This window comes from Mus caroli, unplaced genomic scaffold, assembly GCF_978045245.1.
Source record: "Mus caroli unplaced genomic scaffold, Mus_caroli_1 scaffold_17, whole genome shotgun sequence".
NCBI lineage: Eukaryota > Metazoa > Chordata > Mammalia > Rodentia > Muridae > Mus > Mus caroli.
The window spans coordinates 17360670-17374626 of record NW_028227272.1 but is presented as its reverse complement, the minus strand read 5'-3'; the positions used below and the strand labels follow the sequence as shown (position 1 = coordinate 17374626).

General features: G+C 49.0%; 1 protein-coding gene and 1 pseudogene across 1 annotated transcript; one reads left to right on the top strand and one right to left on the bottom strand.

Moving 5' to 3' along the window:
- The first annotated feature begins 2306 nt into the window (after positions 1 to 2306).
- Positions 2307 to 3086, top strand: LOC110312033 (small ribosomal subunit protein mS40-like; annotated as a pseudogene).
- Positions 3087 to 4607: 1521 nt separating this feature from the next.
- Ap2m1 (adaptor related protein complex 2 subunit mu 1) lies at positions 4608 to 13137 on the bottom strand. Its single transcript, XM_085832042.1, has 11 exons — positions 13029 to 13137; positions 10866 to 10982; positions 9030 to 9295; positions 8120 to 8202; positions 7426 to 7561; positions 7185 to 7326; positions 6673 to 6792; positions 6448 to 6583; positions 6245 to 6342; positions 5763 to 5874; positions 4608 to 5204 (listed from the first exon to the last, which is right to left on the bottom strand). The coding sequence occupies exons 2-11, from the start codon at positions 10937 to 10939 to the stop codon at positions 5070 to 5072; spliced, it is 1302 nt and encodes a 433-aa protein (XP_085688168.1). The 5' UTR covers positions 10940 to 10982; positions 13029 to 13137; the 3' UTR covers positions 4608 to 5069.
- Positions 13138 to 13957: the final 820 nt, after the last annotated feature.

The following is a 13957-nucleotide window of genomic DNA, read 5'->3' as shown; positions in this document are numbered from 1 at the left end:
AGCGCCGCGGAGTCCAGCAGGCGTGGCAGCTTCCGCGCCTGCGCGGTTCCAGTTTCCCGTCTACTTCAACCACCTGTGCGGGTTTTCTCTGCCTTCTGGAAAGTGGAGGTTGTATCGAGGGGCGTGGCAGAATCGCCCGAGGCTTATCGTAGCGGGGAGCACGGGAGGTGTGGCGAGGGGCGTCCAGCCTAGACACGGGCTATCGTGGGAGGGGGTCGCTTTGCAGCTTGGATACCTTCCCCGCAGGCGCGTGCTGCTACTCGCCCACCTTTAGTCCTCGGCGTTTTGCTGACTCACGCCAACTCTCAGTCCAGAGTCGATCAGTTTCAATTAGTCCTGCTAGTTGAATCAGCTTGGTGAGGAGCAGACTTCTGCTTGCCCCTTTGCTCTGTCCTAAGTTCCTTCACACCTCAAAGGTGTTCAACTGGGTCATTGAGAATGAAGTTCTGTTCTTCGACCACCCCAAGGCACAACCTCACCCACTGCCAGAAAACCTGAACAAGCCCTTTTATAAGTTCATTGTTTATCCTGGGTCTACAGACAAAGCAGATTTTCTTACACCCAGAATCTCAGTGTCTGTAAAAGATACCCTTCACACACACACACTCAATTTGCAAAATTAGAAAATCAATGCGCTCAAATTACACCCATTTATATGTCGAGACAATCTCTCTAGATAGCCTAAACTAACTTAAGAACTGAACCTCCTGCCTGTCGCCAAAGTGCTGGAATTAAAGGCATGTGACTACACTGGACTGTCCATTCATCCGGCTTAAGCATTATTGCAATGGGGAGCTGCCAGTCTTGGTGTTAAAGTTTTAAAAAGCTATCAGCATGCCTGAGGCTATAGATTAGTTGGTAGAATGCTTGTCTATCCCGAGGCTTTGTGTTTGATCCCCGGAACCTCAAAAAACTGGGTGCGGTGCATGCCAGTAACTCCCAACATTCAGGAGGCAGGGATAGAATGAACAAGAATTCAAGGTTGCCGGACAGAGGTGGAACCAGCCTTTAATCCCGGCACTCAAGAGGCAGAAAAAGGCAGCTCTCTGAGTTCAAGGCCACCCTGATCTACAGAATTCCAGGACAACTAGGGCTAAAGAGAAAAACCTAAGGGGGGAAAAAAATCAAGGTCACCCCACTGCTACAAAATGAGTTCCAGGTCATTCTGGGGCCATTTGAAATCTTGTTTCAATTCTCTGGTCTCAGTAAGCTACTGAGTACACCCAGATAATACTAACATTTAGGAGACTAGGGCAGGCAATTTGGGAGTTTGAGGCCATTCTGGACTGTAATAACTTCCGCATAAACAAAACAGCAATTGAACCTCTAGATCTAATTTAATAACCAGTTTACAGTAAATTCAGGCTAGGGGCTGGAGAAATGAGTCTGAGAAGTGCTTGTTCTGTTCTCATTAAGACCTGAGTTTGATCCCACATACCGAAGTAAAAGTCAGATGTACCTGTAAGTCACTGTGGTCTATTTTCTGTATAAAATGTACTTAGGCGCTTCCAGTTTACTTTAGAGTTGAGAAATTAGTAGCTCTGTAACTGAGCCAATGTATCAGGAAATGAGGGAGGGTTCTCCAGCCCCAGGAGGATACAGGGTTTGGGGTGGAGACAATGGTAGAAAAACAGTGGGGAAGACTGAAACTCTCTGGAATATATCAGCCTATTGGGGGGAAAAAGGGCAGGATTTTATTTTATTTTTTTTAAATATAGATCAGAGACCCTAAAAACATTGGTTGTACCAAATCATAGGGCCAGCCAGGCCTTTTTTGCCTGTTTCCCAGGCTGCTTTATGTTAGTTATTCTGTCTCCAGTACTGAGAAGTGAGGCGCGTCTTTACTCCCACACCCTAAATCCCAGTGCTGGTAGGCGAGGTAAGATCCCTGGGACTCAGGAGCTAGTCCCTGAGCAAAATCAGAGTTCCAGGGTCAGTGAGATACTCTGTCTTGAAAACTAAAGTAGAGGCAGTTGAAGAATACACTCAACACTAACATCTGATCTCTATCTGTATACACACACACACACACACACACCATTGAAACCTAGAGGCTGGAGACAGATGGTTCAGCAGTTAAGAGCACTTGCTGCTTTTTCAAGGGATTGATTGGTGTGTGGTTCTCAGCATTCAAATGACTGCTCACAACTCTCTGCAACTCCACTTCCAGGGGAATCCGATGCCCCCTTGTGGCATTGGTGAGTTCTCTGCATGCATGTGATGCAAGTAAATCCCTCAGACATAAAATGAAAATAAATTTAAAATTAACCACGGTTCTTCAGGCAGGCCATATGTCAAGCGTCAAGATGGCTGCCTCCTTGCGGCACGCACTGCTAAGGCTGTTTCCTACACTTTTACGAAGTTCTTATGTAGTTCAGATTCCCCTCCAGACTCTTGCTCAGAGGCCCTCATGAAGAAGATGCTCCGTCCTCACTTCCCGTTTCCCCTTATGAAAATGAACCTTGGAAATACCTGGATTCACAATACCAGAACAGCTATGGCTCCACCCTGTTTGGGCTGACTACTGCCGCAACCACAAACATGGCGTGCTGCCACAGTGTTGCTGGGAATCCTTGCCCCATCTGCCTGGATAACAAGTTTCACGTTGACTTTAGGATGTGAAGCTCTTGAAGAGTTTGTGCCCACACTGGTATCATCTTCCACGCCTCATACACAGAGAGGGTCTGTATGAAGCAGCACAAGACGTTGACCCAGGCCATCCAGAAAGCCAGGGAGTGTGGTCTTCTCAGTTGCTACCTTCTCCAGGTTGAGCCCCGAGATGCTGACTTTCCTACTGTACATGGAACTGTCAGTGTGACTCCATCAGCCACCGCCCCCCCCCCTGCTGTCAGGTGAACCTTGGTACCCGTGGTACAGCTGGCAACAGCTACAGCGAGAGAATTGACTCTATCAAGGAAATCTCCTAGAAGAAAGTGCCCCCCCACCACCTGAGTCAAGGCCTGAGATGCTCAAGACACCACCAGCAGAAGCTTCCACCGAGGAGACCGACCTGGGGAAGTCAGACTAAGGGAGTGCTGTCTAGGGCTATGTGGTATCATGTGTTCTGCAAAGGGTTGTTCTGTGACAGTGGCAGACCCTAAAGGGAATTGACTGGTATGAAGAGGCCAAGCACATTTGAAGTTGAAGAGGGACTAGATGTATATGGGTAACTTTGGAGAGGGCTTACATATGAACTGGAGACTCTTGTGTGTGTGCTAGATCGTGTATCCCTATTTTAAACCCTCTGGCTCAGCTTTTATATAATAAAGCTGTGCCTCCTCAAAAGAAAAAAAAAAACCACCAAACCAAGCCAGTCCCCTCTCCCACAAAAAAGCCCAATTAGGGGCTGGAGAATAGCTCTGTGGTTACGAGCATGCACTTTCCTTACAGAGAACCAAGTCTAGTTCTCAGCACCTACATCAGCTAACTATGAGTTGCTATAATCCCAGATGCAGGGGATCTGACATTATGACTGGATCCCAATGCAATCACATTGAGTCCTTTATGTTAACACATACTAGCGTTGGCCATGAATTGACTGATGTTGAAGCTGGTGACAGGACATGGGGATTAGCTATATTCTTTTTTTTTTTTTAAGATTTATTTATTTTATGTATATGAGTTCACTGTAGCTGTCTTCAGACACACCAGACAAGGGTGTCCGATCACATTGCAGATGGTTGTGAGCCACCATGCTGGGAATTGAACTCAGGACCTCTGGAAGAGCAGTCAGTGCTCTTAACCACTGAGCCATCTCTCCAGCCTCAATTAGCTATATTCTTATGCTTTAAATTTACTCTAGTTTTTTTTTTGTTTGTTTGTTTAAAAAAGCTGAAACCTCATAAGGTCCAACTGGTGAGGGCAACCCTATTCTTTATTTGTTCTAACATACAAGATCTTTGGGACAATCAATCCCCTTAGGAACTCTGGAAGAATGAAGGTTTTTGCCAGGGTTTGATAAGATGCATGGGGAAAATATCTTTCAGAAAGCAAGAACTAATACAAGAGCTTGGAAAGATGGCTCAGCAGTTAAAGAGCACTGACTGTTCTTCCAGAGGTCCTGAGTTCATTTCCCAGCAGCCACACAGTGGCTCACAACCATCTCTAAAGGGATCTGATGCCCTCTTTTGGTGTGTCTGAAAACAGCTACCCTGTACTGATATAAATCCTTTAAAAAAAAAAAAGAACTAATACAAATCTTGCCTCTTTGTACTAACTGGGAAACCCGCACACTTACAACACTGCACTTGAGAGATGGAGGCGGGAGGACCCTGAGTCCAGCCACCTCAGCTCACACAATGAAAACCCATCTCAAAGCACTTATCTGTAGTATCAGCATTTGAGAAGCAGAGGCACAGGGATTACCTAAAATTTACGGGCAGTCTGGTCTACATAGTGATTTCTAGGTCAGCCAGAGCTACAAGCAGCAAGACCCAAACAAATCAAAGCCTGGCATGGTGGTGTACACTTTAATCTCAGCACTCAGGAAGTAGATCTCCTGAGTTTGAGGCCAGTCTACACACAGGTTCCAGGACAGCCAGAACTGCATGGAGTAATAATAGTCCTGTCAGACCCTCTGGCAGCCCCAGTAACATTTAGCCAGCAACTCCACTCTATTGTTTATTGGGTTTGTAACTGGACAAAGTCACACGTGTACAAAATGAAGCTCATACTATCCCAAAGCAGAGTGGGGACTAAAGACTGGGGATCTGTTACTGGCCTTTGGGGAAGCTCTGGGGTGAGGGGTAGTCAACCTTCCCACTGCAGAGGTGTGGCCACAGGGGTAGAGAGAAGAGGAGAGCACCTGGCTTTGGTCACAAAACTCAGGGCCTGGCACTAAGCCAGGACAGACAGACGGAAGAGAAGCCTCAAAAACCACCGTCCCAGGAAGCCAGGCACTACCTGACCAGTTCCACTGTGGTGTGGCTGGTTCAGACTTATACTCAGGGGCTATTGGAAAGGGAAGGCAGCAGAGCAGGAGGGAGGAACGACACTGGTGAGTGGTCACTAGGGGTACTTGGACCTGTGGAAAGGGTAGGTAGGGAGGTGGGCCAGCTGCAACTAGGCAGCTAGCAGCGGGTTTCATAAATGCCACTGCGGCCAATGTATCGCACCCATTTGATGACATCATGGTCGCTGTAGTTCAGCTTCGGTTCGAATACCTTCAAGTAGCGCACCTTGAGGCCAGAAGGCGCGAATGGCACCTGAGCAGAGGACAGCTCCAGTTAGGAATATGGCCTTTCTATCACAGTACTCTGGCGAATTCCATGGGTCACCCACTTTATCTACCACAGGTGTTCTTGAATGACTGGTGTGGAGGGAATTCACTAGGAGACTACCACGTGAAGAGAGTTACTAGGAATCAGGACACATCTGAAGCTGAGCCCAGTTGTGAGCATAAAACTATAGCTCTAATCATTAGGCTGCCAGAGCACTATCTTTGAACTACTTATCCCAGAGAACTACCACTGAACAGACTTACCCTGCCAATACTATGGACTTGAAAATAAAGTGGAGAAAATGAAGTGCCTTATTCACACAAAGCAAATGTTTCAAAAACTACTGTGTGACAAATCAAATAGTCAAAAGCTTTTGGTCAGTTTAAACACCAATTTCTATTAAAAGGGGATGGGTCTATCAATTCAAGACATTTCCCAACCTAGGCCCAGTTCTCTTATTCCTAAGAAGTAGAGTCTAATCAAAATGATCACAGAGTCTCCCATCACACCCAGCCATTGCGCTATACCCCTCCTCTGCCATACCTCAAAGTTCATGGAAATGGGGGGCCGAGCCCATTTCTTCTTATCATTGGTGGGCAGGAGCTCAATCTCTGCGCTGATCTGGGATTCCTTCATGCCTGCCATGCGCTTGATCCTAGGAACACAGAGGGTATGGGCAACAGGAGGCTGTGGTATGTTACTCCTTCAGTACTTGGAGCTGCAGCTTCTCCCTCACCCAGACTGTACACTTTAGACACAAGTCGACAAGGCCCAACAAGAATATCTTGAAAACTAGACACACGTATGAGCTCAAGTGCATGAGAGATGAAGCACACACCCACGCGCGCACACACATGCACGCACACATGCACACCCACACCCACGTGCACACACACACACACACAGGCTCCTGGAGAAGCATGCACTCTTTTCTCACCCCATAACCCACACAGAGGACAGGTCAAACTTAACCGGAAGGTACACTATGACGCCTTGAGCCTGCCTGTGGCCTCCTGAAGACTCACTTCCATACAATGGCGTTCTCGCTGGCCTTGTACTTGGCCTTCCCCTTCATGCAGATCACCTGTACCCCGCTTGTGTTCAATGGAGTCGGGATCCTCACCTAGGAGTGACACACCCGTCAGAGAGCTCTGGGGAGACCTGGATCATCTATCTGCCTTTTCTCCCCCGAGACAGGTTTCTCACTCTCCAAGTCTCCAGTCCTCACCTCAATCTTCTGGGCCAGAAGTGAGGGCTTGAAGTTGGACTTGATGACCACCTTGACCTCCAGTTTGGTGCGCCCCACCTCCCGCACCAATGGGATCACCCGGAAAGGAAGGATGATGTCCTTGGTAGTACGGTATCTTTGGAGGAGAGAACACATGTGATAGCACAGGGCCAGCCCTACTCTCCTCCAGATGCACCCCCTGCCTCCTCCACACCCCCATGGCACCTCATGAGTTCAAACTCTCCATCAGGAGGGATGAAGCTGATGCTCCGTTCAGAGTCAAACTTGCTGAGCCGCACACACTGGTGGAAGGTGCAGTCATCAATGGCGATCGACTGCTTACCACTGTAAACAGAAGCAGAGCTCAAATAGGTACAGTACATGCCAGATTAACAGACCACGCCAGAGCCGGCTACCTCACAGATTATGGGAAGCTTCCAGAACACAGCTTTCTGACTTGGAAATCCCTGCCCAGCCCTGCAGTTTGAGCCTCTGGGTTCCTTATCACCTGAGAACTTTGTTGCTGGGGATCAAACAAAAAAGCGTTCTCTCCAAGGACAAAGACAGTCCCTTCATGCCTTATCATCAATCACAAGACTAACTGGCCAAGGATGACTTGGAAAGACAGTTAACAATTCCAGAAATGAATTCCAAAGGGAATCTGGGTTCACTAGGCCTCATTGGATTCTCAAAGGCTTGCTCATCTTTGTGTCCCTTGAGCTCCCAGACGCCGGTACCTCTTGCTTGTTTCATCAGCTGTGCCTTTGCCCTGCTTTTCTATGACAATCTTGTCATTCATTCCAAACTTGCACTCAGGCATGCCACTCAGGTAGCTCTTCATCACCACCCGGCCTGACACATGGGCACTCAGCACCTGCCCTGGTGACAGAACAGAGAAACAGGGAGCGGCTAAGCCCGGCCGACAGGCCAGGACCTACCCACCCCCAACCCCCGGTCTCATCATGAGAAGACACTTACCCTGTGGGGACATAAGCAGGTTCACACTCTCCAGAACATCTAGGAACAGTTCATTCCGGCGATACTTGATGCCTTCTCGCCGCCAGCCAATCTGCCCGGTCACCTGGCTGGTGATCTGGGACTGTTCTTCCTTTGTCTATATGGGATAAAGGTGGCCAATGACCTCATTCCTTTCCCCGTCCCATTACCCTCTGCCCACTGTATCACGTCACTCTCCCTCCTTCCTCACAACCCTTACAGGGCAGGGTCTGCAGAACAGAGTGAAGCTGCAGTGGGAGAAGTGAGGGAACAACTTACCTGATGCTAGAAGCCGCAGAGTCAGCAAGGGGCCAACACAACAGGAAGCAGCATGGTAAGCAAACAAAGGGAGAAAGCGATAAGGCTCGAGTCTGAGAGGAGAGCCCACGTGCTTTTCTGAGGAACACAAGGCCTGAAGAGCAGACACACCCCGTCCCCCGTGTAGAAGAAACCAACTGAGCTGTATTCCTGGTAATAGAGATGCTGAGTTGGCAGCTTCTGGGGTAGGAGAGCTAGCTACCCAAAGCAAAAAAGGCCTGCAGTCATGGTAGGAGGGCTGAGGCCAGCACTTCCTGTCAAGGGCAAGCTCATGAGTCAGCTAGAACAAGGCCGGGGATCAATAGGAAGGAAAGGAGTTTGGGGTCCACCCTGTGTGCTGTACAATTAACTCAAGTACCTGACTCTTGATACCCTGCTGGGTGATGAAGGTTTTCAGTGCACCTGTCTCTGAGTTCTGTGGGTAGCCAAAGTCCAGAATCTCTGTAAAAAGAAGGGAATTACAGCCTGGCAGTGGGGTATATGCCTTTAATCCCAGAAATCAGGAGGCAGAGGCAGGTGGCCGAGTTCAAGGCCAGCCTGGTCTACAGAGCCCATTCCAGTACAGCAAGGCTACACAGAGAAACCCCGTTTCAATAACAAAAAACAAAACAAAAAACAAACAAAAAGAAGGGAATTACTAGTTTCTGAAGAAAACAAAAGACTCCTTCCTTCCAGTCCTTCCTCTGGCCCAGATATACCAGTCTAGAACACAGAACAGGTCCTGATGCTGTACAGAATCATCTACAGCGAAGTCTTCTAGCTTAGAGCACTCAGCTTAGGATTTGTTCTTCATAAGAAAATACAACTTTTTTTTCAAATGTAAAAAAGAAAAATCATAAAAGAGTCACATGGTCAGTGAGTGGGTAAGAGGATTAAAAAAACCCTGAGCCTTCCTTTACTCCAGAAAACAGATGGTGGTGAAAGGGAAGTCATCACAGACACTACAAGAGGAAAGAGGACAACCAAGGGACCTACAGGACTTCCTCTTCTCTAGGCTCTGAGGGAGTGTTGAGATAAGAGTTGAGCACAGTTTGTGAAGATTTTAGGCTAATACAGTCAGGTTAATAGCTCCAGCAAAGACCAAAACTTTGTGCTGGTCTATTTTCATATTCTATTCTAAAACAATTTTTAGGTATGGATTTAAACTGGTTGTATCAGGGACACAGAGATCAGAGGCTCAAAAACCAAAGTTCAGAGTATGCTGGGATAGCCAGATCCTCCCAGTTAGGTCCCTCCCCACAGAGACATTCAATCCTCCAACGTCTCACCATCCAGCAGCTCGTATATGAGCACAAAATTGTTCTTGATGTTCTCCTCGCTGATCTTGCCAAAGTAAGCAGCCATTACATCACACATCTTGTAGAGGAATTCGAAGACCATGGCAGCATTGACATTCTGCTTGGTGACTGCGGCCAGCCAGATGTTGGACCGCTTAACATGGAAGAAGCTGGTGCGAGCGATGTTTGTAACAGGGCTGCGCACCTGCTGCCGTGCATGAATGACATTGACCCGAAAGGCATCCACAGCATTCCTCCTAAGGGAAAAGATGCAAAGAGGCTATTCAGTATTTAAGCAGACCTCACCCCCTGAGGATCACCTACAGATGCTGGCTGCTCCACCCTCCACACCACTGAAATCTGACATATATTCACAAGTCAAGGCCTAAACCCCTAGGGCTCCCTTCTTATACCACCTGCAGGGTCCTGGGAGAAGGTTCTGCACTGGCTGGCTACCTAAAGGGGAAGTCAAATGATACTAATGGGAAGAGTGCCTGTAGTGTTAATAAACTGACTCCTGGGCCTGACTTTACTTTCCCAGATACACCCCAGCTGTCCCCGCGCTAGCTTTCCAGGAAGTTCCAGGCCTGCAGAGAAAGAGATCTCTGTTGGGCCCATCAGTGGGGAAAGCTAACTCCTCAGGGAGTTGAACAAAACTAGTATGACCTTGGAAGACTCTACTCTAAAGGGTGAGAGGGGCTATAGACTGTGCCACCCACTTCTTTTCTAAGGTCTGACTCCTGAAGGGGATGAAAAATGATGATTAAAACAATTTGGGGGGGGCAGGACCCCCTGTACCTGAGCGGCAGCTTCACAGGCTGCTTACCTATTGCTACATCAGCCAATGAGATGGGATGAGAGAAATGACGTCAGCAAGGAGGAGATTGACAGCAAGGAGAGAGAGGGTTAGACGACACACAACACACCAAGGTGGGCAGCACATACCATGAGGGAGAAGCAGACAAGACAGGCAACAGGTAGAGAGCACGCTAAGGCATGCAGGGTGCCATGTGGCCCAGCTGTGGCATAAACCAGGACCATCCAGGGTGGGAGTAGCAGGAAGGAGTAGAACCAGCCAGGTTCACTTAGGATAGGCACTGCCACAAACTAAGTCTAGGTTAGCTTTACCACCAAAAAATGGATACAGCCACACCAAGCTAGCCCATTAGCCAGGGAGGCAAGAAGGTAGGAGAGCTACCATAGGTCTATTCTGAGACTATTTATCTCAAGCTCTTTTGAGAAAGAAAACCAAGGCAGGAAGAAACAGAAGAGCCTAGCCTCAGGTTAGACAGTGGAGGATCTCTTAGCAAGCAGCCAGAGTGTGAGGCAGAGTGAGAAGTGAGACTGCAGGAGGTCTTAGGAGCTGTCCAGCTCCACCCAGATGAGCTACAAAGGCAGCATGACCTGCAGAGCACAGTAAGCAGTTCACAACCAGGGATGGCCCAGGAGAACTGAAAACAGCTGAGTCAGCAGACTACAGAGAGGTTTTAAGGGGATCTAGGGAAGGCTCTCAATATGAGAAGGATTTGAAAGCAAGATTTACATGGATTAGTATCTCCACACACACACTAACTACACCCACTGGAGAGAGTGCTCCCTCCTAAAAGGAAGACCAGGCAAAAGCACTCGTCTCCAGCTACCAGAACTACACCAAAGACATAGGGAGCAGGAAGGGCAGGGATTCCTAACCCTAGGGGGTGGAAGTGTCATTCCGAGGCCCTGGGCCTAACAGCTAGGCCAGTGCCCAATGAGAACCAGGCTATATTGCATGCTCAGGCTGAGGCAACAGGGAGGTTGGAACACAGCATGCTCAGTCAAGGGACTTACCCGATGTCATCTCTGTAGACCCGGGAGATAAGCACCTCCCCCTTGTGATTATAGATGAATAAGCCTCCGATCATGGTGGCAGCTCAGTCTCTGTGACCCATTGCTCTGAGAACAGACCTAGGTAGGAAAGGGGAGGGGGGAGTAGGGAAAGGGGAGATCTTTAGCACCCCTGTCCACGTCAATAGGGCTATACAGGCCTGCCTTGTCGCCTGACTCAGTCCTCTAGCAAGTGACTCCCAAGTCCTCCGCAGCCCTCCCTAGGCTCCAGTTTCTGTTTATTCCACACTGGATAGGGGACAGCACTTTAAGTGTGCGAGGCCCGGGATTTAGGCCATTTTTACCCAGCCTTTTCTGAGGGACGAGGAAAGTAACCACTACCCGGTATTCACAAGGCCGAGCTCAGCCCCCTACTGTGCAGACTCTCACTCCTGGCTGCTTCCAGTGAGTCACAGAGAAGGCTTGCCTGCGGATGCAGGAATGGCTGGCGGTAGGGATTACTCTAGTTGGCTTGAGCCTGGGCCTGCCACCAGGCATAACCTTTAGAGCAAGCATTACCCTTCCAAGAAGGCAGCAGAGCATGACCCTCTAGAAGCCTACACATTCCAGGAAAGGGTGTGCAGGGTGAGGTGGGGCTGGGAGGGAAGAGGCCCTTAGGCTCTAACACAGAGCCAGGAATGTGGCTGAAGCAGGCACATCTTTCCCAGACAGAGAGATAAGCAGACAAAGGAACAGAGGCCCCAGTACTGACAAACACCGCTTAGTACGTTCTTTAAAAGATTTCATTTTTACCGACACACAGGTACATGCCAGTGTGCTGTATGTGTGGAAGCTAGGTGTGAGACTGAACAGCGCCCTCCACCCCTCAAGCCTGAGTTAGGGTGGTACTGAGCCAAATGTCATGTGCCGGGACCTGAACTCAGGTTTTCTGGAAGAGCAGTAAGAACTCTTCAATGCTGAGCCCCTTTTACAGTTATTTCTGGTTACTGTCTTTTCAAAATTTCTAAGTGTGACAAAAATTAGGTCTGTATGTAGTAGCATTAATCCTGCCATCTAAATTGTGACTCCAAATCTGTCAAGTCAATCACTTCTGTCCTGGTGTTTACCAAGCAATGGGCAGGGATAACAGAATGTTTCGACTGCCCAAATTATTTTGGTCAACATTAAGGTAGAATATTTGAGCAACGGGGTTAATCTGGTTCTAGATTTTCTGGATTAGTCCAGATATTAATTTCACTGAGGTTAGTTTAACAGACTTTTTGAAACTGAAAAGTTAACCCTTGAAGCCCAGTGACAAGTCCAAAGAAGGTGAGAAAGAAAATGCAAAATGGAGGTTGAGCGCTGAGCAAAGGACCAAGTCCACAGGTATCAACCTCGGGTGGGGGATGGTGTGTGTGTGTGTGTGTAACCTCGGGTGGGGGGACGGTGTGTGTGTGTGTCCTGGACGGAAATGGAATATTTAGTTAAAGACCAGGATGACCCCAAAGCACCAAATACAGCTGTGGGAGTCCCTAACGTTCTCCTATGGCAAAGGTCATAGGAGCTTGGGAGGAGCAAAAAACAGCGAAAAGAGATAGACAAGAAAAAGAGAAAGCTGAGAGACAGGGCCTACTCTTCTGTTAGTGAAGCATAGGGGGCTGGTGGAGTTTTTCTCAGCTGAGGGAGGAGAAGACATCTAGGCCGGGGAGATGGCACCACGGGATGCGGGGGCTGTCACACAGGTCTGAGGTACAAGAGCCGTGGGGGTAAACCAGGAGGATGGAATCTCTCAGTGTTCGAGAGAGACCTGTCACTGTCCAAGGGAGTGGCACCAGGGGATGTCAATGTCCTGGGGGATGGGGAAATGGGAAACCCCGGAAACCCCGGGGTTGAGCGGTTGTCAGGATTCTAGGGATGGGGCGCCGCGCGGCGTCTCCGGCTCTAGGATTCCGGCCCTAGTCTCTGCCCGGAGACGCCTGGCGGGTCACTGGAAGGCGTTGCTCCCCGCCCTTGCTGCAATCGCGCCCAAGGCACCCCCGCCCGGTCGTCTATTCCCTCCCGGGTCTGAAGGCTGAGGCCACTCCCCGGTGCGGGCAGTTTTCCACCCAGCACCGTGCAGGGCAAGGCAGGCGACCACAGCACCCTCGTCGCCTGATAAGGACCTCTAAGTCAAGCCTCCCAGCTCACCTGGAGTCAGCAGCCCCCACAAGGCCGGCCTGGCCACTCTCGGATCCCAAGATGTCCGCCCGCCCCCAGCTCGCCTGTCTGCTGCCTCGGCTTTCACTGCAGTGCTCCCGCCCCGTCCCGCCCCGATCGCAGCTGCGCCTGCGCGCTCGCCTCCAGCGGCGACTACAAGTCCCGTCACTCCCCGCAGCTTTCAAGCTGACACATCTGAGCGCCCTAGGCTTAACAAAACTACAACTACCGACAGCCTTCAAGACAGAGAAGACGTCAGCTTTAGTGCGCCTTGCAAGCAACACGTGTCGTGATACACTCCAACCATTGTTTGCTTTACTGAGAATCACGGGAAGTGTAGTCTCTGCGACCCTTCCTGTTCCTAGTTAAGTGGGGGTAGCTTTAAGAGACTAAAGCTATTTGTCGAAACCAATTGTAAATTTTGAATTACTATAGTCTTTTATTGTCTCCAGATTTCGGAGAGTGGCTACTTTACAAACACAACTCTGCTGAATTTACTGTTGTTTTTTTTTTTTTTAAACACCACGTTTGATTCTCCCAAACGTTTGTGTGTGTGTGTGTGTATAAAAATTTATATGTATTTTATATACTAGGATAGAACTGAGCCCTTTCTCAGGGATAATTATCCAAACAGAAAAGCTGGGAAGGAAGACAGCTAAACGTTAATGTTTTCCTCAGCTAAATCTGTGACTGTGGTGTGATGGTGACTTATACCGTTAATTCCAGAGTTCTGGAGGCAGAGGCAAGAGCATCTCTGTGAGTTTGAGACCAGTCTGGTCTAAATAGAGAGTTTCAAGACAGCCCAGGTTACATAAGAGACCTCTTTTGCCCTCTACTCCAGTTTAGTTGGGCATGGGATTTTAAAATCCCATTTCTCCTTTAATCCCAGCACTTGGGAGGCAGAGGCAGGAGAATTTCTG

What these genes read in the sequence shown, in the direction of transcription:
- Ap2m1 (XM_085832042.1), bottom strand. Translation starts at nt 10,939, where the DNA reads ATGATCGGAGGCTTATTCATCTATAATCACAAGGGGGAGGTGCTTATC. An exon ending in CCTGCTTATGTCCCCACAGG is followed by an intron (nt 7,327 to 7,425) that starts GTAAGTGTCTTC and finishes TTCTGTCACCAG; the next exon opens with GGCAGGTGCTGAGTGCCCAT. An exon ending in TTCTGGCCCAGAAGATTGAG is followed by an intron (nt 6,343 to 6,447) that starts GTGAGGACTGGA and finishes TGTCACTCCTAG; the next exon opens with GTGAGGATCCCGACTCCATT.